Below are 27,964 nucleotides of genomic sequence, written 5' to 3'. Positions count from 1 at the left end.
TATTAATAATAATTATTGAAAAAAAAAGAGTACTAATAATAATTCACTACAACTGTTACAATAATTTCGTACAATCCCTTTGAATAATTTTTTTTTTTTTTTTCAAACAATGGTTATGTGTTCATTTCTTCAATTTTATTCACGACCTAACAATTTTGAGTTTTAATCATTTTTGTCTAGAGAGAAATTTTCTTTTAAAATATTTGAAAATAAAAAAATGACGTCATGATTGAGTAAGCGTTGGCACCTGCAAGTCCCTGCCAACTGTTCCATCGGCGCGATTGAGTCCTTGTCTTCAACCTACCGTTTCGGGTCTACCGAAAATCATCCAAAAATATTTAACCCCAAAAAAAGAAAAAGAAAAAAATTTCATCGTTGGTATCGTAAATAAATATAAAAGCCCCTTCCTTCAGTGATCAATCAGTCTTCGCGTTTTCACCAACCCCCAACTTACACCACCACCCCACCCCCCCAAAAACCCCCCTCTCTGTGATCCAGCAATGGCTTCCATTTCCAAGCTCTCCAATCCCACCCCCGCTTCCTCCTTTTCCTCCACCTTCAGCCCCAGAACGCCGCAGCCCAAGTGTTTGATCCGCCTCCTCGCCACCCCCGCCGCCACTTTCAACTCCAAACTCTCCTCCTCCAAGCTCTCCGTACGAACCAGGCCCTCTCTCCGGGGATCTCTGGTGTAAGTCTTCCCCTTTTTCCGATTGCATATTATCTTTGTTTGAATTTTTTTTTATCAGAAGCTGGATTCGAGCTTTGTTTCTTTTGCTTGATTTCGTTTTTTTTTTCTGATGAAACTTGAAAGTTGTGTAATTTAGTATTCTGGGTTGCTGATTTGATTGCAAATCGAAAAGGTTTGCTCATTTGGATTGACGGAAGTTTAATTCTTTTGCAGGGTGAGGTGTTCTCAGAGTGATGGGAATGGAAATCCGGTGAAGAGAACTTATCTCCATGATCTGTATGAGAAGGAGGGACAGAGTCCGTGGTATGATAACCTCTGCCGGCCTGTGACGGATCTGCTTCCGCTTATCGCAAGCGGGGTTCGAGGTGTAACCAGTAACCCAGCGGTAATTACTGATTTATCTTATGTTTTTTGAACTTCGCTTGTTGGTTTAAGATCAAATGAGAAATGGGGTTGTAAGTGAAACTGTCAATATGTTAGTTGAATATCGTTTATTTTACCATGCCTTTTGCAGTTTTCGTGTTTTATGTGCAATCCGATCTAACTAGCTCTATGTAATGCCGGATTGCAGATTTTCCAGAAAGCAATCTCAACTTCAAATGCTTACAACGACCAATTCAGGTATTTTCAATGATTATCTTGGTTGGTCAGAAGGGGCTGTGGTTGCGGTATTTTTTATTTGAATCGCATGTGTATCTGGAATGATTGCGTGTGGAACTCTGTTGAGTTTCGGGTTATAAGCTCTTGGCATCTGGGATGGGAAAGTTGGATTTGTTGCCCCTCTTTCTGAGTTGAAAATTTTTAACCGGCATACCCCTTGCTACACAGTGTTCATATGTCAATAACATATTCCAATGGAATTTACAGGGAACTTGTACAGTCAGGAAAAGACATTGAAAGTGCATATTGGGAACTTGTGGTGAAGGACATTCAAGATGCTTGCAAACTTTTTGAGGCTATCTATGATCAAACTGATGCTGGTGATGGTTACGTTTCTGTTGAAGTTTCTCCCCGACTTGCTGATGACACCCAAGGGACTGTGGATGCTGCAAAATGGCTTCATAAAGTAGTTGCCCGTCCTAATGTCTACATAAAAATTCCTGCCACTGCTCCATGCGTTCCTTCAATTAAGGAAGTTATAGCAAATGGCATAAGTGTCAATGTGACTGTAAGTTCAATTCTACTATACTAATTGCTTTTTCCTCTTTTATGGGGTGAAATTCTTTGAATCTGTGCTTCACCAAGAATAGATGGCCAACAAAGTCGTACAAAAGTGCATCTGAATGGAATTTTAAGTTTGTGTGGTGGTATGGTTGGGCTTTTCATAGGTGATTATTTTGACAGCGTAAATGAAATCTGCACTATGCGCTATAGTTGTCATAAGTTCTTGCGTGCAGAGTGATCATTGTTCTTGTTAGGCCTTTTTAATGAGAGGAAGTTTTTGGGGTTGTGGCATCATCTCTCATTCGACTGAACTATTTAGCATATAATAGAATTGCAATTCCCTAATTGTAGAAGTGTTAACTCATACTTTCTCTTAATGTGTGTGCACAGCTTATATTCTCGCTCAGTAGATATGAGGAGGTGATTGATGCTTACTTGGATGGCCTTGAGGCTTCTGGACTAGGCGACCTCTCCAGAGTCACAAGTGTTGCTTCCTTCTTTGTCAGTAGGGTGGACACCCTCATTGACAAGTTGCTTGAAAAGATTGGAACTCCAGAGGCCCTTGACCTTCGAGGAAAGGTATATCAAAATCAGATGTCCAACTCTCTTTTTTTTAATCACGAACATAAACCTTGAATGTGAGATTTGCTAACGTGATGAGTTAACTATGTCAGGCTGCAGTAGCTCAAGCTGCTTTGGCATACCAACTCTACCAAAAGAAATTCTCTGGCCCTAGATGGGAGGCTTTGGTGAAAAAAGGTGCTAAGAAGCAGAGGCTGCTTTGGGCCTCAACCAGCGTCAAGAATCCTGCCTACCCCGATACTTTATATGTTGCTCCTCTCATAGGCCCTGACACGGTGAGCCATCCCATTGTCCAACCTGATCTCTGATGCTTGATGGTTATTATTACCATGATTTTACATCTGTGATGATACATTACTTGCTTAAATAGACTTGTTGTTTAATGTTACTTAATGTTATTTAATGTTGTTTAATATTGTTTAATGTTGTTTCATGTTACTTAATGTAAATAAATAAATAACTGTTAAAAAACTGTAAAAAAAAAAAAAAAAATCAAATATGATGTCAGCATGTGGCCCCACCCAGGGTCGGCTGGTTGGCTCTTTTTTTGCCCAGTGGGGCCCATGAGCCCTTTGGCCTGACCCTTGGTTGGAGACCGTTTTTGGTCTATTTTCGGCCCTCTAGCCCTCTAGACCCTTCAGTTGGAGATGGTCTTACAGGTAGTAAAATGAGATTAAAAAATCAAGTTCCAAGACGCGTGGCTAAAAATAAGTCATCTTTCTTCTAGCGTATGACGAATATTTACTCTGTCAATGTTGATTTATTGATTCATATTGCTTAATGTTTAATGCTGACTTTCCTTTTGCAGGTTTCAACCATGCCAGACCAAGCTCTTCAAGCATTTGTCGACCATGGCACAGTTTCAAGGACAATTGATTCCAATGTATCCGAAGCTGAAGGCATTTACAGTGCACTGGAGAAGGTAGGTATCGACTGGAGCTACGTTGGGAACCAACTCGAACTTGAGGGAGTGGATTCTTTCAAGAAGAGTTTCGACAGCCTGCTAGACACCCTGCAAGAGAAGGCCAACTCTCTTAAATTGGTTAGTATGTAAGATTTAAGATGTCGGAACTATTTGTGTGAGCTGAATAAAGCTGGTGGGGGTTGTCGTCCTGTAAATGTAGCCGGGTGCTTTGTAAGACGTTGATTACATTTGACGAGTTCTTTCCAGCTACAGGTTGAGTGGGATATTACAATTTGCTCTTGCACTTATGTTTGGCATTGTAGACAGTTACCTTCACAAATGTACGTTTCATTTGGATTTGAGAATTATGGACCGTCAAGTAGATGATGCTCAATGTTATTCTCTGCAAGATTTTCCATTTCTGCTCACAAATTGAATCATGAAGCTCAAAATTCTTGAATCCGACGGCCGAATTTTAAGTTACCTTCATACTGATGAAAAGCGTAAGGATTTTCATTTTTTCATGGAAAGAGAATGCCCTCGTGTTATTCTAGACTGTTAATTTTACTGACAATATTATTCAATTGACGGAAAGAAAATTCGAACTTAGTACAAGAACATCGATCCGACCATCTGGTATTATAACTTGGTAAATGTTTTTTTTATTCGTTACACATTCCAAATAAAATTAGATAGTACTAGAGGATTAAGATTAGCTTATACAATAGGCGAGTCATAATAATTTGATATTGAACTCATGTTCATAAGAAAAGAATAAGGAAAGGAATGGTAAAATAGAGAGTTTGGGCCAGACAAGTTGAGGCCGTCATCTTCCCGCCGAACACATTCGCTGGTTCCCCAATGACCACTTCACGGTTCAGACTTCAGTAGTCCACCCTTTTCTCTCCCTTGTCAAGTAGCACCACACCTACAATGTCTTCAATCTCAGCCGTCCGATCTCCACCACGACCGCCGTCCTCACCCGTCGGAAAATCTTCATCCCCGGTGCGTCTTTTCGCGCTTACCTTCTCTTCAACGCGACAGAGACGCCGCAGACCCCAATTGAATGAACATTGAAAGTTTTGATTGAGGTGGAAGCAATCTTATCGAGTGAAGAAGTGTTGTGTTTTCATCGATTGGCATGGTGGCTGCAGCTTTCTGTAATGCTTCAAAGGACGGAATTTCCCTCGCGTCTCAGGTTACTGACAGTGAGTCATTTCCTAGTTCCTCTGCCCGAAAGGTTAGCGATTTTAACACTCCTGTTTTAGCCTCCTGCAATCCTCCTGTGACTGCCGAAACATCGTAGATTATTCAGGTTTGGAGTGCAGATGGTTAAAAAGAGGGAATCCCAAAATCGCCATCCTTCAATAACCCTGCTCATTAGTAATAGTCATGTACATTTGTGTACTAGATTTTACCGTCTGTATATTTTATTTTGTTGTTCATACTCTCCTCATGTGACATATCATGTAATGTGAGAGACAGACAAGTATCACTCGAGGTGAGAGATAGAAACAAGAGATACGCTGCGTTTTTTTACTTTTGGTTTCTTTTCCTCGCATTCTTTTGTTGCTTTGTGATTGTTTTGGAACAACTTTTAGTGCCAGCACTTAGGGGGAAGGACTATGGCAAGTCGCAAATGAGTTATCCGGAGTATACAGAAACTGAATCAGGTCTTCAGTACAAGGTTAACTATTGGAACATACAAAATTTTAGCCTCCTTGTTTTTATGAAGTTTCAAGCTCTCCAAAGTTTGCTTTAGTTATTTCATCGAATGATTTATCTTAAGAAGAAATGCAGGACTTGCGAGTAGGAGATGGCCCCAAACCGAAGGTAGGAGAGACCGTTGTGGTAAGCCACTCATTCTCCGAGTGCACGCTTTCAAGCTTTCACATGTTGATAGGGTTGTTTAGGATTGAGCCAATTTTGCTCGATAAATTTGTCTGTCGTATCCCCCTACGTGTTATATTGACAGAGCCTAAAGAGGCTCCGTCGCTGTATCTTTTAGTTGAGTCATTGTAGCAGGTTATGATCGTTGGATGGATTTCACGTTGATTGGGATGGGTACACCATAGGATATTTGGGACGTATCTTTGAAGCTCGAAATAAAACAAAGGGTGGTTCATTTGAGGTATGGAACACTTCTGATCCGTTAACTTGGTACTTCGTAGCACCGCGTAAGCGTAATTAACAGATTAACAGATTCTGTTCCATGGTTTCTCGAATGCAGGGTGATGACGAGGCGTTTTTCAAATTCAGGGTAGGATCTCAAGAGGTGAGAAATTCATGAACCAAACGAACGAAACAATCTTGAAAGCTCGATCTGCGTCCTCTCTAACGACGATGTGGTTTTCTTCAGGTGATACCGGCTTTTGAGGAAGCTATTACAGGCATGGCTGGAGGCATCAGAAGGTGCTGCGTGTTCTTTTCCGTAGCTCGTTGTATTTGCTTAAGGAACTTGGAATCGGTTACATTAAACGCGCAACATTATAATTCACTACATGTTATTTGAAATTTGAAAATTTCACAAACGAGTTCACAGTGATGCAGGATCGTAGTGCCCCCAGAACTGGGATATCCTGAGAATGACTACAACAAGAGTGCCCCAAGGCCGACAACATTTTCGGTAAATCTTTTGTCGTTCTGGCGATTCTTGTAATCCACTTCTGCTTCTTCTTACAAGGTGCAATGTCGATGTGTAACGTGTTACAGGGACAACAAGCCTTGGATTTCGTGCTGCGGAACCAAGGGTTGATAGACAAGACTCTTCTGTTCGATATTGAGCTCATCAAGATCATACCGAACTGATGAACTCAATAGGAAATCGGTTGGCTGGCGAAAGACTGCGGCGCACTTGTCGTAGAGAATCTTATTCCGGATGCCAGAATATCGATTAAATGAGGTAGCAAATTTATAACACCATCAAAAATCCTTGTGCACTAATTACTTCTGTACATGTAACCTCTTTTTTTTTTTCTTTTTCTGAGAAGAGAACAATGAACGACTGCAGGTAGCCCGAGAATTGAAGTAAAAGTTATATTAAAAGCTACGATCGTCAGCATAAATTAATGACACTAAACAAGATCCATAATCTGATAGAAGTGCAAATCATCAACAGTTAACTGCAAAACGAGAAGAAAATCAACACATACAAGGACCGAAAACATCTTAAGAGCAAATAACTCAAACCTGCTGAACATTCAAAAAGTCCTTGCCTTTATTCAACGGAAAGCTCCCTTCGCTTGTACCGCACCATCACCTTTCCTTTCACACCCACAACCATGGCATTCCAATCAATCTCGGGAAACGGTGATACCAGCTCCAGTTCAAAATTTCTCAGCAGGTGGCTCCATATAGCCTTTATCTGTAGGTACGCAAATGGCTCACCAAGGCATCCATGCCTGCCACCTCCAAATGAGATATATGAGAATGCCCCTGCAGATTTGTCTTCTTCTCTCCCCTCAGCAAATCTATCAGGATCGTACGTGTCTGGCTCCTTATAAATATGAGGAAGCCGGTTGGCAAAGTATGGTGATGTGGCAACTATGTGCCCTTTCGGGACATCATACTCTTTGCCCTCGCGGGTTTGTACACTGAAATCACTATGCGAGCTTCGAAGCAGCATGATCAGTGGAGGGTGCAATCTGAGAGCTTCCTTGATGCAACGATACAGGACATCCATCTCTGCCAATATATCATGATCAACCTTCTTTCCGTGCTTTTTCATTAGGTTTTTCTGCTCCTCTGACACAGCAGACAAGAAGTCCTTGTGACGGAGGAGATAGGCCCCAGTCCAAGTGGAAGTGATAGAACTAGTGTGCTGCCCAGCAAAGAGAGCAGCAATGAGCAAGCCAGTGACCTCAGATTCAGTTGTTGGCCGGCCATTTTTGTACTTTGAGTCAATGAAACATTGCAACATGTCATTCTCAGACTGTGCAGCACGCTTACGGGAGTTTATGATCTTTGCAAAGATATCTGAAAGCTTCTTGCGTGCCTGGTCACGGCGACGGTGAGCTGGGATGGGCAGGTATGGGAAGATGACACTGATTGGAAGCATTCCATTGTCAAGGTCATGGAACAATGCTGAAACATCATCAAAGAGCTTATCACGAACTTCACGACCCAAGAGGCATCTGCTGGCTGTCAAGATGATCAGATGCTCAAGCTCATACTTTAAGTCCACCTCGCCACTGTCTCCCCACTTGGAAAAGTAATCCTGCACAGTACAGTTGGAAGACAAGAATTAACATCATGGATGCCCCTCATCACTATCTCATATTACAACTTTAAGTCCACCTCGCCACTATCTCATATTGCAACTTTTTCATGAATCTAGAAGATCTTCTCTTTCACAAATGTAAACAGATTACTAAATAAATTGAAGGCTGAAGCAATCAGATAAACAACAAAACCCGCAAAATTCCAAATCAAACAATGATATTCAACCGAAAATCTTACCTCTGCTTCTGTAACCATCTGATCCACATATCCCTTGAGTTTATTTGCCCTGAGAGCCTCCGTGAAGAACCGGAACTGCTCCTGCCTCACTGTGTAATCGACATCGAACACAACTCCAGGGCCGAAAGTGGGCACATTGAACTGGTATACCTCCTGCTGGCTAAGATCAGCCTCCGGGGCCTTGAAGAAGTGGGCAGAAACCTCAGGACCAATCAAGAAAGTGATCTTCTTGTTAAGCAGATTCAATGTGAACACACTTCCGAGCTTCGGGTACTCTTCACGAAGCATGATAATGGGGCCCTTCAAGAATCGGAGCAGTCCTCCGAGCACAGGCCACGTCTGCACCACCGGAGGAAGACGCTTTCCAGATCGAGACATAATAAGCGCTGCGATCAGCTTGGCCACCACCAGAGTGGCCAAAATCATCAGCCCCACACTGAAAAGCTTGTTATCCATATCCATTGTCACCATAATTTGGTCCAATTACAGGGACCTAGCAGAAAAATCCACACACAAATACAGAAAATTAGCAGCTTTCAATAACAATACCACTCACCACCAATTCTAACGAAAACCCAACAAAAATTTCACGACTTTTAACAGTAGATTTCGATTAGATCTAACTTTGAGCACAAATCGTCCGGCTGCAGGAAAATTGAATCGGAGCTTCAATTTTCTCGGCAATCAAACAATCAAGGAGTGAAAAGGAAACTAGAATCTGGTGAAAATTTCATCAGATTAACGACAAGTTGAAGCAGAAGGACAATGCATGAGAGAAGATAAAGGCGAAGGATTGGGGATAAGAAAGAAGGAATTAGGGTTTCGTACCTGATTGCAGATTGGAGCGCAGAAAAGATGGGAGGAGAAGGACGGTAGAGACCCAAAACTCTAGTCGGGTAGTGAGACTGTGAGTAAGCGAAGCCCTGAGTCGTGTGTTTATACAACTCTGGATAGTCCGCTTCCACTACAAATATTCAATTTTTTTATTTTTTTATTTTTCTTTAATTCAATCAAATTAGCCAAAACAATACATTTTGTTCTCCAGGGTTTGAATTTTTTTTTTCGTAATTCAAATAAATTAGTGTAATTATCTTTTCGTTTGTGTTAAAATTAGTGGAAAGTTGTTTTAATTTCTTACATCACTACTTAGAGTATTAAAATTTTAATAGTTCAACTCGCTCTTGTGTCGGTTCGATACTGGGTGAGAAGAAAAGTTAGTCCAAATGTAGTTTAATTGCCTTCTAAATTTCGGTTTTCATGCATATTATGTAAATAGTTAAAAGAGGCATACATAATTATACACACGAGTTATTTGAATTGTTAACTATCTAATAGTTTTTTGATATATATAATATTATCTATATTAAAAGGTGGAAAAGTAAGCTGATAATAATAATTTAAAATTTGTATTTAATGAAAATTGAATTCAAACCCTCTTATTTACGATGGGTTTAATGTTTTAAATAGAAATTGTAAGTTCCATTTTCAATATGTCCACGGGTAATTAGTATTCCTTTTTTGTATCAAAGTAACATTTTTCATAAAATAATTAGCTCTTTTCTATTTGTATGTTTGGAAATTGGAATTTATTTTCAAATATCCTTTTTTTTTGGGGGTCTGAATTTTCCAAGTATCCGTAAGAATCTCCTATTCGTTCATTTGTTAATCATCATGTTCGAACCCGGTACAAGCGTAAAGCTGCGCTAGTTGGATCTGGAAAACAGTGGGTCTATGAAAAGGTCGTTTGTCGTACACGTATATTATTTTAATTGGTGGGGGTAGATTTATATCAATTAATCACGGAAAATGATCATCGCTGGATTCATTTCCTGATATCCTAAGATTCTGTAATCATGAACGTTTATTATACAGTGTGATTAGTTTTCGTTAGGTACTATTTTTATTTAATTTTAAATTTTAAATTTTAAAATAATTTATAATTGTACAATGTACGATGAAAGATCACGATGATCGGATATTTAAGATCCCTAAGAAAAGGATCTAATCACCCGCCTGGTACCCAGTTGGGTAAAAAAGAAAAACGACAAAAGCAAGCACACCAAAGCGGCAACGGGCGTGCATTGATAGACGAACCCGGAGAGTTTTCTATCAGCTTGTCAGGACCAGAGGACGGATACTCCCTAGTCCATGGGTGAAGGATATTCTTCCCTTGCATTGCTACATCTGAGTCTCGGCCCTTAGAAGGGGGTACCTCAACTCACAAACTCAATCATGAAATTGCCCTAAACTGTGAATTATACCAGTCGATCGTAGTAATGTGTCCTTCCACTTAGCACACAAATTTAGTATAATGGGTTATAAAACTTAAATTATCGCCTTCTCAAAACAATATTATAAGACGACTCATACTCTTTATTCAAGTTGTGAAGAAACAGCAACAGAACTCCACGTGATCACATAAAAAGGGAAGCTACTGACCACCTGTACTGATTAAGAAAACAAGATATATGCAGAACCTAATCACGAACATATTCAGCTAGTATACGAACCAACTGTAAAGATTTTAGGAACAAATGGGACATGAATGATGAATGTAAAGTAGTCAGATCAACAAATTCAAGTTGGTTAAATTTTGATGGAACATCAAACTGTAAAGCCAAGGATCCGTCCCAATTTCTAAACATTAAGAAACTGAAGTTAAGCATAAGAACCAAAACTCAGATTATTATGTCTCATGTAGATTCTTAATATGAAAGGTCTCAAACGTACCAACTTTTGTGCCCGACGCAGAAGATACAAAAGTTGTAGCATCTGGCTTTTGAGCTGTACTTTGCAAATCATATTCTTTGCCTAACAACATTAAAAACATAATATCAGCACTCGTTATTACAAAATAAATATGCATTGCAGAGTCATACCCAAATGAGGTTCTTTGGCTGTTGAAATTACATAGATAAAAGAAATGCGTAAAAGTACTTAAGAGGGCAACTAAAGGTTTCAGTTGTTCAGGACCATCAAACAGGTTGACAACTAGTTGGTAAAAGTACTTAAGAGGGCAACATTACCTTCAAAATAACAATTTACCACTTACTAATTTAAAATTAATAGGACATGGTACCTCGACAAAAATCGTATGTACTTCTCACAAGTTCAATTTATCTCAAAGTTTAAGGTTTGTTTGATATCATTCTTCAATCCAAATTTTTATTTTAAATAATGATGAATATAGGTAAATTACTTAATACTTATTAGTTTCGAAAACAAATAATTGGATCTAAGAATAATGCTAAACATGCCCTCAAATCCTCTTGTTTTTTTTTCTTTTTTTTTTCTTTTTTTTTTTTTTTGAAAAATAATAAATACACACTATTTATCTCTTCTTACACCATTCTGTTTAATTTTGCTCGTTCTTTCTGTTTAACTTATTGTTAGTTGCCATGCTTTGATGTGGCTTCAATTACGGCTTGAGTGGCACGTTGTGTATCTTCCCTTTGATGGCCTTTGGAGCCTATGTAATTGGCCCAGGTTACTTTAGAGCAACTCCACCCATAAATTTTCTTAGGCTATAGGTAACTCAATTCCCCAAGTGAGCAATAATTGTCTTTAGTGAACAGTAACTATCTAATTGCATCTTCATCCCTAAATTGAATAGCCCAGGCAATTCATATTAAAATATATTATTTTTTATTTTATAAAATAATAAAGATAATTTTATTCGTAATTTTGTATAAGAATTTTAATCAATCTCGTCACCAATGGAGGAGCCAAAAATTCTTTTATGGGTGGGCTAGCTAAAAAAATTACACTAAAATCAAATGATTTTTTTTTTTTTTGGCTACATACACATTGTATGCAAAAGTTTAAGTTTAACTTCTGTATTTGTATACTTAAAATTTACTTGGCATGAACTCAACAAGCTTCGCATTTGCAAACCGCAAAAATTACAATGAATCATCAAATTTACATATATTTAGATGCAAGCACAAGAAGAAAATAAAAAACTTGACATCTCAATTACAATCACACAACTAGCACAAATCAAAACAATGAAAGTAGATGTAAAGGCAATCTTAAAAAAAATTGATTTAAACTAATATAAAGCCCGCTAAATCAAAGAAAAATAATCTTGAATAAAATGGCATCACAATTGTAACATCCCACATCGCCTAGGGGAGTGATCCTTATATGTATATTCCAATCCCTACCTAACACGAGCTCACTGGCTTCGGGTTTCGTAGGAACTCCGAAGTTAAGCGAGAAGGGGGCTAGAGCAATCCCATGATGGGTGACCCATTGGGAAGTCGCTCGTGAGTTCTCAAAAACAAAACCGTGAGGGAATGGTAAGCCCAAAGCGGGGCTAGAGCAATCCCATGATGGGTGACCCACTGGGAAGTTGCTCGTGAGTTCCCAAAAATAAAACCGTGAGGGAATGGTAAGCCTAAAGCGGGGCTAGAGCAATCCCATGATGGGTGACCCACTGGGAAGTTGCTCGTGAGTTCCCAAAAACAAAACCGTGAGGGAATGATAAGCCCAAAGCGGACAATATCGTGCTACGGTGGTGGAGCGGGCCAGGGAAGTGATCTGCCCCGGGCCGGGATGTGACAATTGGTATCAGAGCCTAACCCTGGCTGTGGTGTGCCGACGAGGACGTCGGGCCCCTAAGGGGGGTGGATTGTGACATCCCACATCGCCCAAGGGAGTGATCCTTATATGTATATTCTCATCCCTATCTAGCACGAGGCCTTTTGGGAGCTCACTGGCTTTGAGTTCCGTAGGAACTCCGAAGTTAAGTGAGAAGGGGGCTAGAGCAATCCCATGATGGGTGACCCACTGGGAAGTTGCTCGTGAGTTCCCAAAAACAAAACCGTGAGGGAATGGTAAGCCCAAAGCAGACAATATCGTGCTACGGTAGTGGAGTGGGCCCGGGAAGTGATCCGTCCCGGGCTGGGATGTGACAATATGGTATCAGAGCCAATCCCTGGCTGGAAGTGTGCCGACGAGGACGTCAGGCCCTTAAGGGGGTGGATTGTAACATCCCACATCACCTAGGGGAGTGATCCTTATATGTATATTCCAATCCCTACCTAACACGAGGCCTTTTGGGAGCTTACTGGCTTCGGGTTTCGTAGGAATTCCGAAGTTAAGCGAGAAGGGGGTTAGAGTAATCCCATGATAGGTGACCCACTGGGAAGTTGCTCGTGAGTTCTCAAAAACAAAACCGTGAGGGAATGGTAAGCCCAAAGCGGGGCTAGAGCAATCCCATGATGGGTGACCCACTGGGAAGTTACTCGTGAGTTCCCAAAAACAAAACCGTGAGGGAATGGTAAGCCCAAAGCGGACAATATCGTGCTACGGTGGTGGAGCGGGCTCGGGAAGTGATCCGCCCCGGGGCAGGATGTGACAACAATTTCTATGATAAGTTTTATATTTCTAGTTGTGCTAAATACTCGCCGGGCTAGTTTCATTAAAAAATAATTCTTCTTGCAATTTTTTTTCTTCTATTATATTAGACTATGCACTAAAATATATATACATATGCCACAAACTCTCCCTAGGCTACAGCTCACCGTAGCCCTTGGTGTGGCTACACCATTACTCGTCACGACACATGTCATTATCCGAAAGTATAATTTTTGTGGATAGATTTTCGAGTAGATTTTTAAAATAAATCTCATAGCACCACGCGTCATGATTATGTAAGGTGGAAGAACATGGTTAGAGCAGTTCCAGTGTTGCTAGGCCCTTAGGCAACTCAATCCCCTTAAATAAACAGCAACTACTTGTAGTGAATAGTAATTGTTCAAGTTCATCTCTACCCCCCTAAACTAAATATGCCAGACAATTTGTATTAAAATATTAATATTTTTTATAAAATAAATAATAAAGAATAATTTATTTTTAATCTCCGATAACAATAAAAAAAAAAGTGCTACTAGACCCACCTCATTGTCTTATTTTTCCCACCCACATTATTATTTCACCCACCATAAAAAATTTAAAAATTAAAATACTATTTTCCCACCCACTATTTGTGACAGCCCGTCCCGAATTATTCGTACCGTAGGTGTGAAATGACGATTTTTCCCTTGGTGGGTATTTGTCATTTTGGGATGTTGTTTAACTGTTTTTAGGGGGTTGACTCTACAGGACCACACACCTACACCCACATCATCTTCTCCCGTGCTCTCTCTATCGCAGACTCTCTCTCTCATTCTCACTTGTTCGGACGAGACTCAAAACCCTTGCAAACGTGATGGATCGAAGTGGAAAATGGTACCTTTGTGTTCGTGAGGATCATACGAGTTTAACCATACCAATTTCAGGTAAGGAATCCTTCGATTTCACGTCGAACCAGGAACCTCCGATTTTGTCACTGTTCATGCACACATGAAATATTGTTTTTCAAGGAATTTGAAGCTTCTTGGAAGCTTAGTGAGGTCCTTAGGAAGTTCGGGGTGGTTTGTTAAGTGGAATTGGACGTCGAGAAAGCTAGTTTTGAAGTTGGCCAGTTTTTCTTGAATTTTTCCAGCGAGATCCTGTGATCTTTGAGGTTTCAAACAGGTATAACATTGTTCTACTCATCTCCAGCTTTCCATTAGTGCAAATTTCATAGAAAATTGGTGAAGAAACGAGTGAGAATGAAGGGTTTGAAGTTTTTTCCAGGTTTTCGACGACCGGCGACTCGTTGGGGAAGATGACGGAATATTCTGACGCGGTCAGTCAGATTTAACGGAATCCGTTAAGTTTTAACGAAATATTCCTGATGGCGTTAACTGACGTCGTCAGTGTGACTGGCACGTGGCCGTGTGTGGGGGATGCGTAGGTTCGTGCACTCACCGGCGCGTGGCAGCACGTGGGGTCTCGAAAAATTATTTTAAAAATATGGGGATGTTTGTGAGGTTGAGTAGATCACGTTGGTATATCCAAATATCTCATTTGAGCATTGTATGAGAAGTTATTACCTAATTTTGGTTATGTGCTTTAAATTGACGATTTTATAGTTGTTTCGCATATAGGTGAGACCCATCCTGAGAACGAGCGCAGTCACTCAAGGCAAGGGGGTTACAACCCTTCCACATATTAGTGAGTGGGCTTTTGGTTTTTCCGTATATACCTATATACTTGTGGTTTTGCCCAGAAAATGAAATGGAATGTTTATATGTTTTAAATGCCATGCATAGCGTTTGCCTATTTATTTATGCATTAGTAGTTGCATATATGTATGTTTAGTGCTGCGAACACACAAGTAAGTGTCAGGTAAGTTTATGGTTTATGATTGTGAATTAGTGGTTATGTGAGATGCATAGAGAGCTCATAACCTGCACCCCCGGTGTTAGTGCTCCCGCCCAGAGTAGAACACAGTCCTTCACGTGATGTTCACCTCCCACACCACACGCTCATCTTGGATCCAAGTTAGGTGCACAGTCCTGTCGTACAGACCACTATAGGTGGTTCCGACTCGTAGGTCACCCGCGATTATTCGCCCAGTCTTCACATGATCGTAGCACTTGAGCGTGTTTATTTACACCCAGTCCTGTCGTACAGACCACTTTAGGTGGTTCCGACTTGTGTGCAGGTATAGTTAGTGAGTTGGGGATTTGAGCTCTAGATTCAGCCGTACAGGTCACGTTAGGTGACTCCGGCTGATATGTTACTTGCATTGATTGACATTACCTGGGTTACTTACATTTTATGTGGAGGCATTCGACATGGCATATTTATGAACATGTTTTCGATATATATGTATATTCTATTTTCTGGGAAACTATATAGGTTTTATGGCGAGGGTTAGAACTTTTGATAATGAAATGATTTTGAAAAGCTTTGTTTTTGCCCACTCACACTTTCTGTTTTGCGCCTCTCCAGGTTCTAGTTAGAAGCAGCTTTGGTGGTTCACGAGGACTTGACAGTGGTTCTGACAGAACATCACAAATGTAGGATCACCTTTGGGTGTTATGTATTTAGTATTCGTTCTTCTGGACTGCACTTAGGCTTTCTGTGCTCTGATTATGTTTATCCCACTTAGTCTCACACTAGTGTGTTACTTTAACTAGTTTATTTAGTAGTTTGGTTTTTATTTATTCGTACGTTTATTATTATTTTTTACTTCCGCACTGTGCACATGGCAACGTCACCCTCACGTGACGGCCAGCACGTCTTGATTTTGGTCGGAGTGTGTCACTATTATTCATAAAATAACCTTTAATATCTTTATAAAAAAAATAAAAAAAAAATCTCGATCTCCATCCTTAATCACATCGCCACACCTTCATTATACTCTAGCCGCACCAACACATGACTTTCAATGAAACTTTGGATTTGGGTGGTGGGTCGGGGTCCGGCTATTGTGGTCTAGTTGATGGTTTGCATTTTCTATGCAGGTTGTTGGTTCTCTGAAACTTTGGATTCAAAACAACCCACCAATGACTTTCAATGAGGTTGTGAGCTTCTTGGTGTTGGAAAGATGGAAGCATTTTAGGGAAAATCATGAGCTGGTGCTTTGATGCTGCCTTTCTTAAGCTTGATTGCATCTTGTCGAATCCAGCCCCAGTTGACACCCAAACCCCTCACACCTGCCTCAAATTCAGGCCTTACCAATATCCACTTTTGCATATCGGTGTCGTCGAGGACGATGGGAGGTGATTACTTGTTAGTGGCAGGTCACCCCGTTTTCTCTTATTTTGCCAGTCGTACGATCAAATCCACTCAATTGTGGCGATTACAAAAATAGTAGCGTTGACTGCTACGTAAGACCACATAGAGGTTTAAAAGTCTTTTGATAAAAGGATAAATATGTCATTAAAATTTTCATTAACAGGTGGGTGGGGAAATAGGTCAATGGGGTGAGTTTAACAGCACTCTAAAAAAATTGGTTGAAAATATTAAAATGTGGTGTAAGCATGGTAAGGTGGAATAATATGGTTAAGTATTTATAGAAAAAGAAATTATAATTATTTTATAATTTTTATATGTTTAATTAATTTTTTATATTTTTTATTAATGGCTGGCGTCATTAAGATGTCAACCTTGCATCACTAGCTGGGGGGCTGGATCCGTGAATTTCCGGCTGGTGGACAGCTCGAGCTCGCCTGGAGCCCAACCCTTCGGAGTGGGCTGGAGTGAATTGCTTGGGGGAGAGGGGGAGGCAGGCTTTGCAATCCCACTGCCACTGCAATTAAGAAATACTAGTTGATGTCACATCGAATTATCACAACTCAATTATAATTAAAAAAAAACTAAAGTTAATTGAAAAAACACGTAACATATAACTGGATATATGATGAACATACATCATAATTATGATGGTGAGTAAAAATGTTCCTATTGTTGTTGTCATACTTTGATATGGCTTCATTTATGAGAGAGGATCCGCTATTGTTGTTGTCATACTTTGATATGGCTTCATTTATGAGAGAGGATCCTGCGGATCCTCCAATCACATCCGTTTATTGTATACTGTACGATTAGTTTTCGTCAGGTACTGTTTATATTCAATTTTTTTTTTAACAATGTTTATACTCAATTTTAAATAAAAATATTTACAATGATTTACGACCGCACGATATACAATGAATGAATGTAATTGAATGATCTTGAATCCTCATAAAGAGAATCCAGCAAACATCCTCGTTCAATTCCTGCTTGAGTAGCAGGTTGCTTTATAGCTTGGCTTGGTCTATATATCACTTACCCAAAAATCACATTCTCCCCAGAATATCTATGTAGTAATGATTTTAAAATCAACATGCTTATTTGACAAGAGATTGTACCGTACAATCGAGAGTCTATATTTTTGTAGTTACCACAAAATGTTGTCTTATTACAGAGTTCAATTCATTTTTATTGTTACAATTAAAAAATATTAAACATTATTTGTATGCATCTAATTGTAATTTAATTTTTCAATCGTTATCATTACAGATAAGAAAAATTAATTAATGTCACATCAAATTATCACAAGTCAATTTTATATACTATTATTGGTTGCTTCCAAAATCAATGAATCATCCCATCACGCATTTTTTTCTTCTCTTCGTTAATAGACCACAGTTGTTAGTGCAAGAACCACATCAATCTTTCAAACCCATCGTCCAATTTCCATCCTCCACCATTCGTTCTTTTCTTCCGTAATGTCATCATCGACAAATTTAGTCAAAGTGAGTGATACTTGCCCAACACATGTGGACGGTCTTAAATCCGCTTAATCTCATTGAAAAATACGAGAATAACTTACCTGGAACGAAAAAACTACAGTAGCTACGGGAAGAAAAAAAAAACAACACAAAAGCATGTGGCTGAGTTAAACACCGACATTATCATCTTGGTGTCTCTGTACGGAACATAGCACAGCATACGGCATTCAACCATCTAACATAAGAACCTCAGAAGGACATCAATTCCCACCCATATTTTCATGCTCAAAGTTATGGGGTGTGTTGATCAGATTCCGAAAAATTCAACTGTACGGTGGCGTTTGATCATTCAGCAGCAAGTATTGGTTTTTCTGCACACCCAACCTCCAACACGGTTGGCCATTTAATGCCCGCCTCTGTATTTTTTTTGAGGGGGTTAGTATTTCTTTGTACCATTTACTGCCGTTGGATCCACTTCTATGGATCTTCCCGTGCTGGTTGGATCTCCTTTAAATCGTCTTAGAAATCTTATCAGTCGCTAACCAACCTCTCAAAAGATCAATTTTTTTCCTACTTGGTTTAAAGATGCTCTTCAATTAGCAATTTAACGGTGAGGATTAAACTCAGCTAATTATGTTTATGATTCTTATTAGTATGTAGGAGTGTGTTCTTTCTTTGTTTTTAAATTTTTTTCATTCTATATAGGTTGTGCATCAAATTGGTGTGATTAACTTAAGAGCCACTTTGTGTGTGATTCTTTTGGACAGCAAGTTTGTTTGTTCCTTTTGTTTCAATTGTTTGTTGTATATACGCCTCTATACATAGAAAATCTGTCATATCACTAGTTGTATATAATCATGTGCGTATTTTTGAATTACGTGACGAGAGAGACAAACATGGTTGTACACAATAGGCGACACCCAAGAATATCCGCTTATTTGACGATATGATCCACTCCACTAGAAATTTAGTATTTAGGTTTGAAGAAATTGTGATTTTTTTCAATCTTAATTTTCTACTCACTGTATATATAGCATACAAAAATAAAACTCTTGTAGTTTTGGGAGATTTCTGCAGGGAGTTAACCAATGGCAACTGGAGAAATCAAGTCCCCTGAAGGAGGGACAATGACACCAGTTAGTTTAGATGGAAATCCAGACTCAGAGGAGAGAAAGAAACTTGGGCTTTACTTCATCGAATCCGATGACAGGCGGACGGCTTTTGGACGGGGTTATACTGGAGGAACCACACCGGTTGACATCCATGGAAAACCTATTGCTGATCTTTCGAAAACCGGCGGTTGGTTTGCTGCCTTCTTCATATTCGGTAAACATTGTATTTTGTAATGTATTTTCACATTCGGCTTCTATGCAGCTCTTCATATAACGGAATTTGTTTAGATTACTAGTATAGTTTACTTGTAACTTGTCCAGGAAATGAAATGGCGGAGAGAATGGCGTATTTCGGTCTCTCGATTAACATGGTGGCCTTCATGTTTTATGTTATGCATAGACCCTTCAGCAGTTCATCAAGTGCAGTGAACAATTTTCTCGGGATTTCGCAAGCTTCCTCTGTCCTTGGCGGTTTTCTGGCTGATGCGTATCTTGGTCGATATTGGACAATAGCAATCTTCACAACTATCTATCTTCTGGTAGGTATATCCATACACGAACATACGAAATGTTAACCAAAAACTAATTAGTTTACTAATCATAAGCTTATAGATGAGCTGATAACTTCCACATTTTTCTTTCTCCATTTATTTTCATGGAGGGTTTGACAGGAATAACCTTATGTGCAACGGTGCACACTTTGGTGCCAAACCAAGATCAATGCTCCGAGCTAGCCCTCCTTGTGGGCAATTGTGAGCCTGCAAAACCGTGGCAGATGATTTACCTCTATGCGGTTCTGTACGTAACTGGATTCGGAGCTGCTGGCATAAGGCCATGCGTTTCTTCTTTCGGGGCTGACCAGTTCGACGAAAGAAGTAGCGATTACAAGTCTCACCTGGATAGGTTTTTCAACTTCTTTTATCTCTCTGTCACCATCGGGGCGATCATCGCCTTCACTGCAGTAGTCTACGTCCAAATGAAACTTGGTTGGGGATTCGCGTTCGGGTCACTGGCATTGGCTATGGGCATATCAAACATGGTCTTCTTTCTCGGTACCCCTCTATACCGCCATAGACTTCCCGGAGGGAGCCCTCTAACGCGTGTTGCTCAAGTTTTGGTTGCTGCCTACAAGAAGAGGAAAGCCAAATTTTCCAGAAGTGAGTTGATAGGCTTGTATGAGGTTCCTGGAAAACAATCTGCTGTGAAGGGTAGTGGAAAGATAGCTCACACCGACGACTTTAGGTATATTTTTGTCTACTTTTTGCTCCGTTCTAATCCTGTTTTTCGTTCTTTTCTCTTCGATTCTAGAACATCTGATGTCTTTCGTGTTACAGATGTTTGGACAAAGCAGCTCTGCAGTTAAAGGAAGAAAGCGCAGACCCTGGTCCCTGGAGGCTATGCACTGTGACACAAGTAGAGGAAGTGAAGATCTTGTTGAAACTTATTCCAATCCCGGCGTGCACAATAATGCTCAGTGTACTTTTGACAGAATATCTCACTCTCTCAGTGCAGCAGGCATACACTTTAAACACCCATATGGGTAAACTGAAACTCCCTGTAACATGCATGCCAGTGTTTCCTGGCCTCAGTATCTTTCTCATACTGTCCCTCTACTACTCTACATTTGTCCCACTGTCCAGGCGCATCACCGGCCATCCCCACGGTGCTTCTCAACTTCAGAGAGTGGGGATAGGCCTGGCCGTTTCAATCCTATCTGTGGCGTGGGCGGCAATTTTCGAAAGGTACCGAAGGAATTATGCGATACGGCAGGGATACGAGGCTAGTTTCTTAAGTGCAATGCCCAACCTAAGTGCATACTGGTTGTTGATCCAGTACTGCCTCATTGGGATAGCTGAGGTGTTTTGCGTGGTGGGATTACTAGAATTTCTGTACGAAGAAGCTCCAGATGCAATGAAGAGTATTGGATCTGCTTACGCTGCTCTTGCCGGCGGTTTAGGTTGCTTTGCAGCCAGTATATTGAACAGCATCATCAAAAATATCACCGGAAGCTCAGAGAAGCCGTCTTGGCTGTCCCAGAATATCAACACAGGAAGATTTGATTATTTCTACTGGGTGCTGACTGTCTTGAGCGTGATCAATTTCGGCGTTTTTCTGTACTGCGCACATCGGTACGAGTACAGGACGGAGCAGGTGGTCCAGATGGAGAAGGAGGCTCTACCCAACATAAAGGAACAACCCCTCAGTGGATAGCACGAAATTCTATTCTCTTATGATATTCCAACCTTTTGATTTGGCATTTTAGTAGAAGACAGAAAGAGTAACTCAAATTTAGTTGTAAGCAAGCGTTAAGCGAAAAAGAGTTGTAGTTTGTGTTCAGCAATGTAAAACTTGCCTAGAAATTATTTTCGGCGTGAGATGTTTCTATCAGAAGCGGTACAAACAAGAGAGAATAGGATGGTGTTGCGCCATTTCAGAACGTTTTAATAACAATTATTTTTACAATCATTAATCATGTTTACACACTGATCTGTGGAGATCTATACAAGAAGTAAGATGAAGTAATCAAACACAAAGCATCAAGAAACACAAAGTATTACAACTAGTTACACAAAATGAACAATTGCTTCCCTCTCTGCAACCCTTTAGAAACAAGACTAACTTTTATTTACAGAAACTCGTAGCCGCTCCATATTTATATATATTTGTTATATTGCTTTGCAATCAGACAGAAAAGTTAAGGGCTTTCACAGAACTCCATCTCCTGAAATTCCAGAAACTAACAGTTAAAAGTATGAACTACTACTCGGTAAGTTTACTCTTAATTTAGATAATGTGAGAACTGCTGCAAAACAACACCATGCAACCAAGGCTAGGGCAACTAATAAGCGATACAATTTTGATCTAAAAAATAAATTTCATGGTCCAGCTTACCTTGCCACAAATTGGACAGCTTTCGCTTCTTTCCAACCATTCATAAATACAGCCAAGGTGAAAATGATGAGAACATCTCGTTATGATTTTTGGATTTTCTGAAGTGTATTCTGCAAAAAAAAAATATATATATATATATATCAACTAAGCACACAGCAAAGAACCATAGAAGAAAGATGCTAGTTTACAGCATCAATGTATTATCACTGGACAATTAATATCTTAATCCATATTCTAGTGATGCCCATTGGTTGTTAGCTACACTGACAATTGCACATTTAACTTACCATCCAGACATGTAGGGCAGACATCTTCATCTTCAGAAGACGGTTGCACGTAAGTTAGTCCATATGCGAGTTTTGTTGCCAAAGCCTTTTCCGAGGTCTCGGATTGGCCAAACGTACAATCTTCTTCCGTATCATCTCCATTCCATTTCTTCCCAAAACCCAGGGATTCGGTGCCAGAACTGCCCCTTCTCAGTTGTTGTGTATCTTCTTGCAAATGAGTCATTGACTTCTCACGCCTTGAGACCAAGCCATCACGCTGCAAATGCGAGTATCTCTGATCAGCATCGAAGGGGGTTGGCCTGGAAACTGAGAGCTGAGTATCATTCAAGGGATTATTCTGTAGCGTTGTGCCTACTCCGGATGATGCCAAAGTAGCCCCTTGAATAGGTAATGAAGGTGCTCGTCCATCAAGCCTTTGAAATGGTGCGCTATACTGCATGAGCATGGGGACATGCAAACAAATAAGAATTATAAATACTAAAGTGAATCAAACCCATGGATCTTCTTGGGATTATCTTCATAAAAGCTAAGCATTTTGGAAAGAACATTTTCATTTAACAATAACTTTAAAAATCTCTTTCTATTCAAATATGTTGGCCCAAAATTAAAAGTGATACATGATTTCGACAGTTTACTTTGTAGCCATCATTAACATTACAAGTTTTAGAAGTAATGTAGACGGATTTGTTTAGTTGCATCATGCTCCTCAGTTTCCAATTGGCATGCCAATTTATGGTCCACTGCCCTTTCTTTTCAAACAATAAATCCAAAACATTGATAAAACCAAATGCATCCAGTGATAGAAAACTACGTAAATTTCCTAGCTTTAGACTTAAGAGAGCTACCAAATGGAGGGACTGATAAAAAGTATTGAGTTGATCATGGCATTTATACCTACCCCAGTGAATAGCTGGTGGAAGAAGTATCTCAGGCATGAGCAATGCCTGTAAATTGAATTGCTCGGCAGCGCGTACTCTTCGAATTCCTCGCCGCAAGGACAGCAGCAAAGAGCACCCATCTCTGCATTTCCAACAATATATACAAAATAGTCAAAATTTGAGTTCCTGCAGACAGAAATCGATACTTTATGTTGCTGAGAGCCCAATCGAGACACTCCCAGAAGAACCCATATGCATAAGCAGAGACCCCAATGTAATTACATAACATAAAAGAAAACAGCATCGATTTTTGACAATTACCATGACCAAGACTTACACTTTCAGCTGAAAAAACGAATTTATATATTTACATAACTAACATTGTGCAAAGGATTTGAAGAATTACAGTGAAATCCCATAAATTTCTAGGGTTTTCCAATTGGGAAAATCAAGAAAATGTTGTAAATTTAGAGGTGGAATTTGGAGTGTAGATTCTGACATACCTCGCGCTGCGTTAGTGGATGAGGATTGAAATTGCGATGACGATCGTGTGATGAGAAGGGGGAAGGAAGGAAGGGGTTGAGGAAGACGGAGACTTGAGGGGAGTCGAGTCCACGGAGGGGTTTCCTGGTTTTGGGAAGGGAAGTTTGAGGAGTGTGGTGGGCTCAGAGCTTGAAGGGATCACAGCGGTATGGAAGCTCTTTCTTTACTCTTTAGTATTATTCTATTCTGTACACACATCAAATATAGTGGATTTGGATCAGAGTGCTAATAGAGAGGATACTCCTCATCAATCATCCTGGGTCGTTAGATTTTTATCTAATGGCTATAATCATTATAACTTTAAAGGAACTCCTTATTTGTAGCCGTTGGATAAAAATCCAACGGCCTAAGATGATTGATGAGGAGGATCCTCTCCATTAGTTCAGGAGAGGATCTAAGTTCAAATATAGTGGCGATTTTGAATTTTCGGGAATAAAATAGAACTAAAATTGACTCACAACATGGAAGTATTTTTAAAATGATTGCTGATGTTTTTGGTGAGATTAATTTTAGGTTATAAAAGGACTTTAACTAACTTTAAACATTTTTTCACGAAAAATATTTTCAGTCATTTTAAAAGTACTTTCATATAGTTATTCATTACTACAGTCTGGTTGTATTCCTTTCCATCTAGAAGGGAGATGTCTTAGGTTTGAATCTCGTAGATGACGAATTCAATACCAAATTAGGCTATCCATTGTGTGGCTTAGTCGAACTTCCTCTCCCCTTAATATAAAAATATCAATGTACTCCAAAAATAAAAAATAAACACTTCCATACAAAGTCTTAAGTCTATGATGTATCTTTTAAACTAAAACATTAGTTTGAAACTTTGAATAGTGAATTGGAACGGTTTTTTATTATTTATTTTGGTGGTAATTGCACACACCCTTAATCGTTCGGGTAGTGTTTCTGTAACTCTTATGTGGAATAAGATAGTGAAAAGTCTATGATTACTTTTTGGAGTATAAGATAATTGATTGACCAAAAAAAACATAAAGATTATATTCGCACGCTCTAAATTATTTCTCAATACTTTTTTAATTTTATAATATTTTTTTATCAAGTGTTAGTATTGTGTCAAAAATATTTAAAAAATAAAAAAGTGTGAGAAATAATTTAGAAAATGTGAATATAATTTCTCAAAACAAATAAGTGCATGATAACTTGTTTGAAATGCTAATAACAATTCAATATTTTTATAATCTAACTGTGTATATGCACACAAGTTTGAAATTCAAATCTTCCTCCTCGTAATTTCAAATTTTAGTTCGACTATCATATACTTGTAAAAAAACCAACTAATTATAGACAAAAATAACAAAACAATAATTGAAAAACACTTGCATTGATAAAAAAATGCTTGGGAGATTATGTTTTAAGACCTTATTTTGAAGACCATATAATGTGTCGGTTGATAGTTGAATATCTGCTTGCTAAGAAGACTCTCAAAAGTGAGACTCTCCATTGACTCTCAACCATCTCATTTTTTTTTGGCAGAATTCTCGTGCCAATATTACAAAACAATGTACTAAAATAATGAGGTAGTGGAGAGTCCATAGAGAGTCTCACACTGAGAGAGTCTTTTTAGCATTTCTCATAATTTAAACAAGAAATTCAATCATCAATTATCATATCATGTGATCTACAAAATATGATTAAAGTAGATGGGTTAATGTTTTGCATCAAAATCTCGGTTTTGGTAAACCAAATTATTGGCATTGTTCACCAACAAATAAAATTATTTGCGTTCCTAAACAATATAATACTTCGGAACTTCATGGAACGGAACGGGCAAAGGCACAATAGACAATACTATAACAACATAAAAACTAGTTTGATTTGTTCAATTTTGTAAACTCAAGTCTCAATTGTCAAATATTGGAATGCATAAAACTTGTGTAGAATCGGGTTGTGTTAAATTAGTCATGTCAAATTACTCAATCCTAAACCAACTCGTTTACGACATAGTACTTCTGTCGACATCCGTCAGAAATTTTCATGTTTTTCGCAATTTTTTTAATGTAACAAAGAATCTCATTTTTAATAAACAAAAATAACTGATGTAGGACTGGTTTGGTATTACTATGCATTGAAAAAAAACTGCTTCTGTTGTGCTGTGAGAATAAGCAACTGTGAAATAAAGTAGCTGATTGTTTGGTAAATTTTTTTGTAAAAGTGCTTTTGAAAAGAAAAAAGAAAAAAAGCAGTGTTATAGTGTTTGATAAACTTTTATGTAAAACATATGTTAAAAAAAAGCTGATTTTTCAAAGCTGGGTTTTGCAGCTTTGTGTTTTTGGCTTTTTTTTTTATCTAAAACTGTGAAAAAAAAATGAAGCTGAATGTTTACCAACCATAAAAAAGCTCCCAATTTTTTTTTATAGCTAGTTTTTTTTTTCTTTTCAGAATCACCTCAGAACCAAACTTGGGCGTAGAAAGAGCATGGAAAAGAATGTGGCTTTGAAAAAACCTCGTCCCGGGTAAACCACATGGGAAAAACCTGAGGAAGGAAAAAGAGCCACCCATACTAGTAACAAAGCACATCACGTTCTAATATAATCATTTGACAAATAATTCATTAACTATGAGGCGGGAACTGGGTCCTCTGATGACGGCAGTGTGCGGCTGAGAGAGGCGGCGAGAAGGATGAGGATGGGGACAGCGGTGATGGGTTTGGGCAGTGAAGCCATTGTCGTTGGTAGCTGGATTTTGCGGTGAGGGTTTAAAACGTGGACGCGTGCGGGTGGTCGTAAGGCGAGGCCAAGTGGCTCTTACTATCACCAGTGATGGGCAAAGTGAGCATGCACTCTAAAGCCCATTGGGCCTGAGAAGTTGCAGTCTCAAAACTTGTGAGCATAAGCTAATATGTAAATTCTCTCCCGCGCATTTTTTTTGCATGAGTAAACGGTTGTGCGAGTATGCAAACTCAACGATTAAAATGGGATAATACTTATGTAAGGAGCTATTCTTTCAATCATCTTTACATAACCAAGTGTTGTTATTTGATTGTACATACGTTATAAGTTAAAAGCTTTTTATATTAGTACCTTACAAAATGTTGAATGCATCCCACATTAAAATTTAATATTAAATGATTTATTTATCCTACTATGCAATGGCAATTTTGACCTTATTAGGTTTTAAAAAAAAAAAATCTAAATACACCCCAAATTACTTTTAATGTATTATTTATCTTCTTCAACTATTAAAATCCTTCCGACCCTCCATTGTTGAACAAAATCCTAACCAATGAAACTACAAACATGTTGATTGACAAAAATTATTTTTAACAAATGAAACACGAAATCGATGTTTCGGAAGCTTCACATGAGGTAAGACTTCATATTCTTTATTGTTTTAGTGATTTGATGACATCGATAATTATTTAATCTTACTTTTGCTGCGTTATTCAAGCTTCTATGTTCGTATTCATCTTTTAGGGATCACAAAGATTACAAGAAGAATTAAACATCTAAAATTACCACCAAATATTAAAAGCAGACGACATGAGTTTTAGTGGTGGAATTGAAAACAACTCACATATGCTTTAAATCCTAGGCGGCACCTTTTGTCAAAATTTCAATCGGCATTTTTGTCCATATTAAAAGCTTTATAAGATTTGAGAAATGTGGGGTGTATAGGAAATATGAGGTGCATGCAGAAAATGTTAGGTGTATATTAAGAATGTGTGGTGTGAGGGTATTATGGGAAAATATGTGGGGTGTATTAGGATAATTTTTCATTGAAAAAGCAAATGTGAGGTGTATTAAGTATGTGGGGTTTATTCAATAATTTGTGGGGTGTTAATATAATAAGCCTAAGTTAAATCGTTTATTCTCTTATCTAATCTTTTTACATGATGACAAAAAGTCATTTTACCGTACAAGTATTATTAATTGAAGTGTTCACTTTATTATCATCTAGAGAACATCTTTAAAATGTTCATCTAAAACCTTGTGTGATAGAACACTTGAGTAGTTAATCAAAGTTTTAGCCACTTAGAAAAACATTCTTGGATAACACACTTGAATTTTGGTCCTAGACGTCAAACGAGCCCTCAAAAACCCTTTTGTATAATGAAAATCTTCAGTAGAACTACCACGCATGATCAAACATCATGAGATTATAAAGAAATTAGTCATATATTATATGTATATCTAAGGAGTTGTTTTCGACAATACTCTAAAATAGTCGTATTGTACACCTTCGTGTATAATTTTCTTTTATTTGTTTTTATATTTATGAAGTGCAAAATAATCATTTTGAAGAATCAATAATAGTTTCGTAAATATAAGTAATCATTCATATTTCGTAGAAATTCTTTGAATGCATGATTGATCGTTTCACACTTTTAGTTTCATG

The 27,964-nt window shown here is 38.7% G+C and overlaps 5 protein-coding genes across 8 annotated transcripts; 3 read left to right on the top strand and 2 right to left on the bottom strand.

The window, feature by feature from the left end:
- The first annotated feature begins 279 nt into the window (after positions 1 to 279).
- On the top strand, positions 280 to 3,756 carry LOC137737333 (uncharacterized). Its single transcript, XM_068476780.2, has 7 exons — positions 280 to 688; positions 902 to 1,073; positions 1,260 to 1,309; positions 1,556 to 1,856; positions 2,243 to 2,431; positions 2,527 to 2,709; positions 3,243 to 3,756. Exons 1-7 carry the CDS (start codon positions 501 to 503, stop codon positions 3,486 to 3,488), a joined length of 1,329 nt encoding a protein of 442 aa, XP_068332881.2. The 5' UTR covers positions 280 to 500; the 3' UTR covers positions 3,489 to 3,756.
- Positions 3,757 to 4,479: 723 nt separating this feature from the next.
- On the top strand, positions 4,480 to 6,308 carry LOC137737218 (peptidyl-prolyl cis-trans isomerase FKBP19, chloroplastic-like). Its single transcript, XM_088683458.1, has 8 exons — positions 4,480 to 4,578; positions 4,750 to 5,025; positions 5,139 to 5,188; positions 5,388 to 5,469; positions 5,569 to 5,613; positions 5,698 to 5,750; positions 5,889 to 5,964; positions 6,051 to 6,308. Exons 1-8 carry the CDS (start codon positions 4,480 to 4,482, stop codon positions 6,144 to 6,146), a joined length of 777 nt encoding a protein of 258 aa, XP_088539584.1. The 3' UTR covers positions 6,147 to 6,308.
- Positions 6,309 to 6,360: 52 nt separating this feature from the next.
- On the bottom strand, positions 6,361 to 8,794 carry LOC137737217 (sterol 14-demethylase). Its single transcript, XM_068476641.2, has 3 exons — positions 8,625 to 8,794; positions 7,797 to 8,289; positions 6,361 to 7,554 (listed from the first exon to the last, which is right to left on the bottom strand). The coding sequence occupies exons 2-3, from the start codon at positions 8,265 to 8,267 to the stop codon at positions 6,556 to 6,558; spliced, it is 1,470 nt and encodes a 489-aa protein (XP_068332742.2). The 5' UTR covers positions 8,268 to 8,289; positions 8,625 to 8,794; the 3' UTR covers positions 6,361 to 6,555.
- A 9,172-nt stretch (positions 8,795 to 17,966) lies between these two features.
- On the top strand, positions 17,967 to 21,468 carry LOC137736893 (protein NRT1/ PTR FAMILY 6.1). 4 transcript variants are annotated; one of them, XM_068476207.2, is made up of 5 exons: positions 17,967 to 18,325; positions 18,949 to 19,216; positions 19,324 to 19,541; positions 19,664 to 20,244; positions 20,337 to 21,468. In XM_068476207.2, the coding sequence occupies exons 2-5, from the start codon at positions 18,979 to 18,981 to the stop codon at positions 21,211 to 21,213; spliced, it is 1,914 nt and encodes a 637-aa protein (XP_068332308.2). In that variant the 5' UTR covers positions 17,967 to 18,325; positions 18,949 to 18,978; the 3' UTR covers positions 21,214 to 21,468. The 4 variants fall into 4 exon arrangements, with proteins under 4 accessions (XP_068332308.2, XP_068332307.2, XP_068332309.2 ...); XM_068476206.2 differs by having other exon boundaries at positions 17,967 to 18,500; positions 18,968 to 19,216; XM_068476208.2 differs by having other exon boundaries at positions 17,979 to 18,325; positions 18,968 to 19,216.
- On the bottom strand, positions 21,414 to 23,779 carry LOC137736895 (E3 ubiquitin-protein ligase At3g02290). The gene is made up of 5 exons (XM_068476209.2): positions 23,563 to 23,779; positions 23,080 to 23,201; positions 22,182 to 22,614; positions 21,895 to 22,004; positions 21,414 to 21,724 (listed from the first exon to the last, which is right to left on the bottom strand). The coding sequence occupies exons 2-5, from the start codon at positions 23,197 to 23,199 to the stop codon at positions 21,698 to 21,700; spliced, it is 690 nt and encodes a 229-aa protein (XP_068332310.1). The 5' UTR covers positions 23,200 to 23,201; positions 23,563 to 23,779; the 3' UTR covers positions 21,414 to 21,697.
- Positions 23,780 to 27,964: the final 4,185 nt, after the last annotated feature.

The sequence above is a fragment of the Pyrus communis genome, chromosome 13, assembly GCF_041283825.1.
Source record: "Pyrus communis isolate YQ-2024b chromosome 13, ASM4128382v1, whole genome shotgun sequence".
NCBI lineage: Eukaryota > Viridiplantae > Streptophyta > Magnoliopsida > Rosales > Rosaceae > Pyrus > Pyrus communis.
Note: the sequence above shows the minus strand (reverse complement) of the source record. Positions and strands in the feature narration are given on the sequence as shown.

Coding starts and splice junctions, on each gene's coding strand:
- LOC137737333 (XM_068476780.2), top strand. CDS start 501: ATGGCTTCCATTTCCAAGCTCTCCAATCCCACCCCCGCTTCCTCCTTT. Junction 689..901: donor TCTCTCCGGGGATCTCTGGT/GTAAGTCTTCCC, acceptor ATTCTTTTGCAG/GGTGAGGTGTTCTCAGAGTG. Junction 1,310..1,555: donor GCTTACAACGACCAATTCAG/GTATTTTCAATG, acceptor TGGAATTTACAG/GGAACTTGTACAGTCAGGAA.
- LOC137736895 (XM_068476209.2), bottom strand. CDS start 23,199: ATGGGTGCTCTTTGCTGCTGTCCTTGCGGCGAGGAATTCGAAGAGTAC. Junction 22,615..23,079: donor TCCACCAGCTATTCACTGGG/GTAGGTATAAAT, acceptor ATGCTCATGCAG/TATAGCGCACCATTTCAAAG. Junction 22,005..22,181: donor CTGCCCTACATGTCTGGATG/GTAAGTTAAATG, acceptor TTTTTTTTGCAG/AATACACTTCAGAAAATCCA.
- LOC137737218 (XM_088683458.1), top strand. CDS start 4,480: ATGGTGGCTGCAGCTTTCTGTAATGCTTCAAAGGACGGAATTTCCCTC. Junction 4,579..4,749: donor CTAGTTCCTCTGCCCGAAAG/GTTAGCGATTTT, acceptor TTTGTGTACTAG/ATTTTACCGTCTGTATATTT. Junction 5,026..5,138: donor AATCAGGTCTTCAGTACAAG/GTTAACTATTGG, acceptor GAAGAAATGCAG/GACTTGCGAGTAGGAGATGG.
- LOC137737217 (XM_068476641.2), bottom strand. CDS start 8,267: ATGGTGACAATGGATATGGATAACAAGCTTTTCAGTGTGGGGCTGATG. Junction 7,555..7,796: donor AGATGGTTACAGAAGCAGAG/GTAAGATTTTCG, acceptor TGTACTGTGCAG/GATTACTTTTCCAAGTGGGG.
- LOC137736893 (XM_068476207.2), top strand. CDS start 18,979: ATGGCAACTGGAGAAATCAAGTCCCCTGAAGGAGGGACAATGACACCA. Junction 19,217..19,323: donor TGCTGCCTTCTTCATATTCG/GTAAACATTGTA, acceptor TAACTTGTCCAG/GAAATGAAATGGCGGAGAGA. Junction 19,542..19,663: donor TCACAACTATCTATCTTCTG/GTAGGTATATCC, acceptor ATTTTCATGGAG/GGTTTGACAGGAATAACCTT.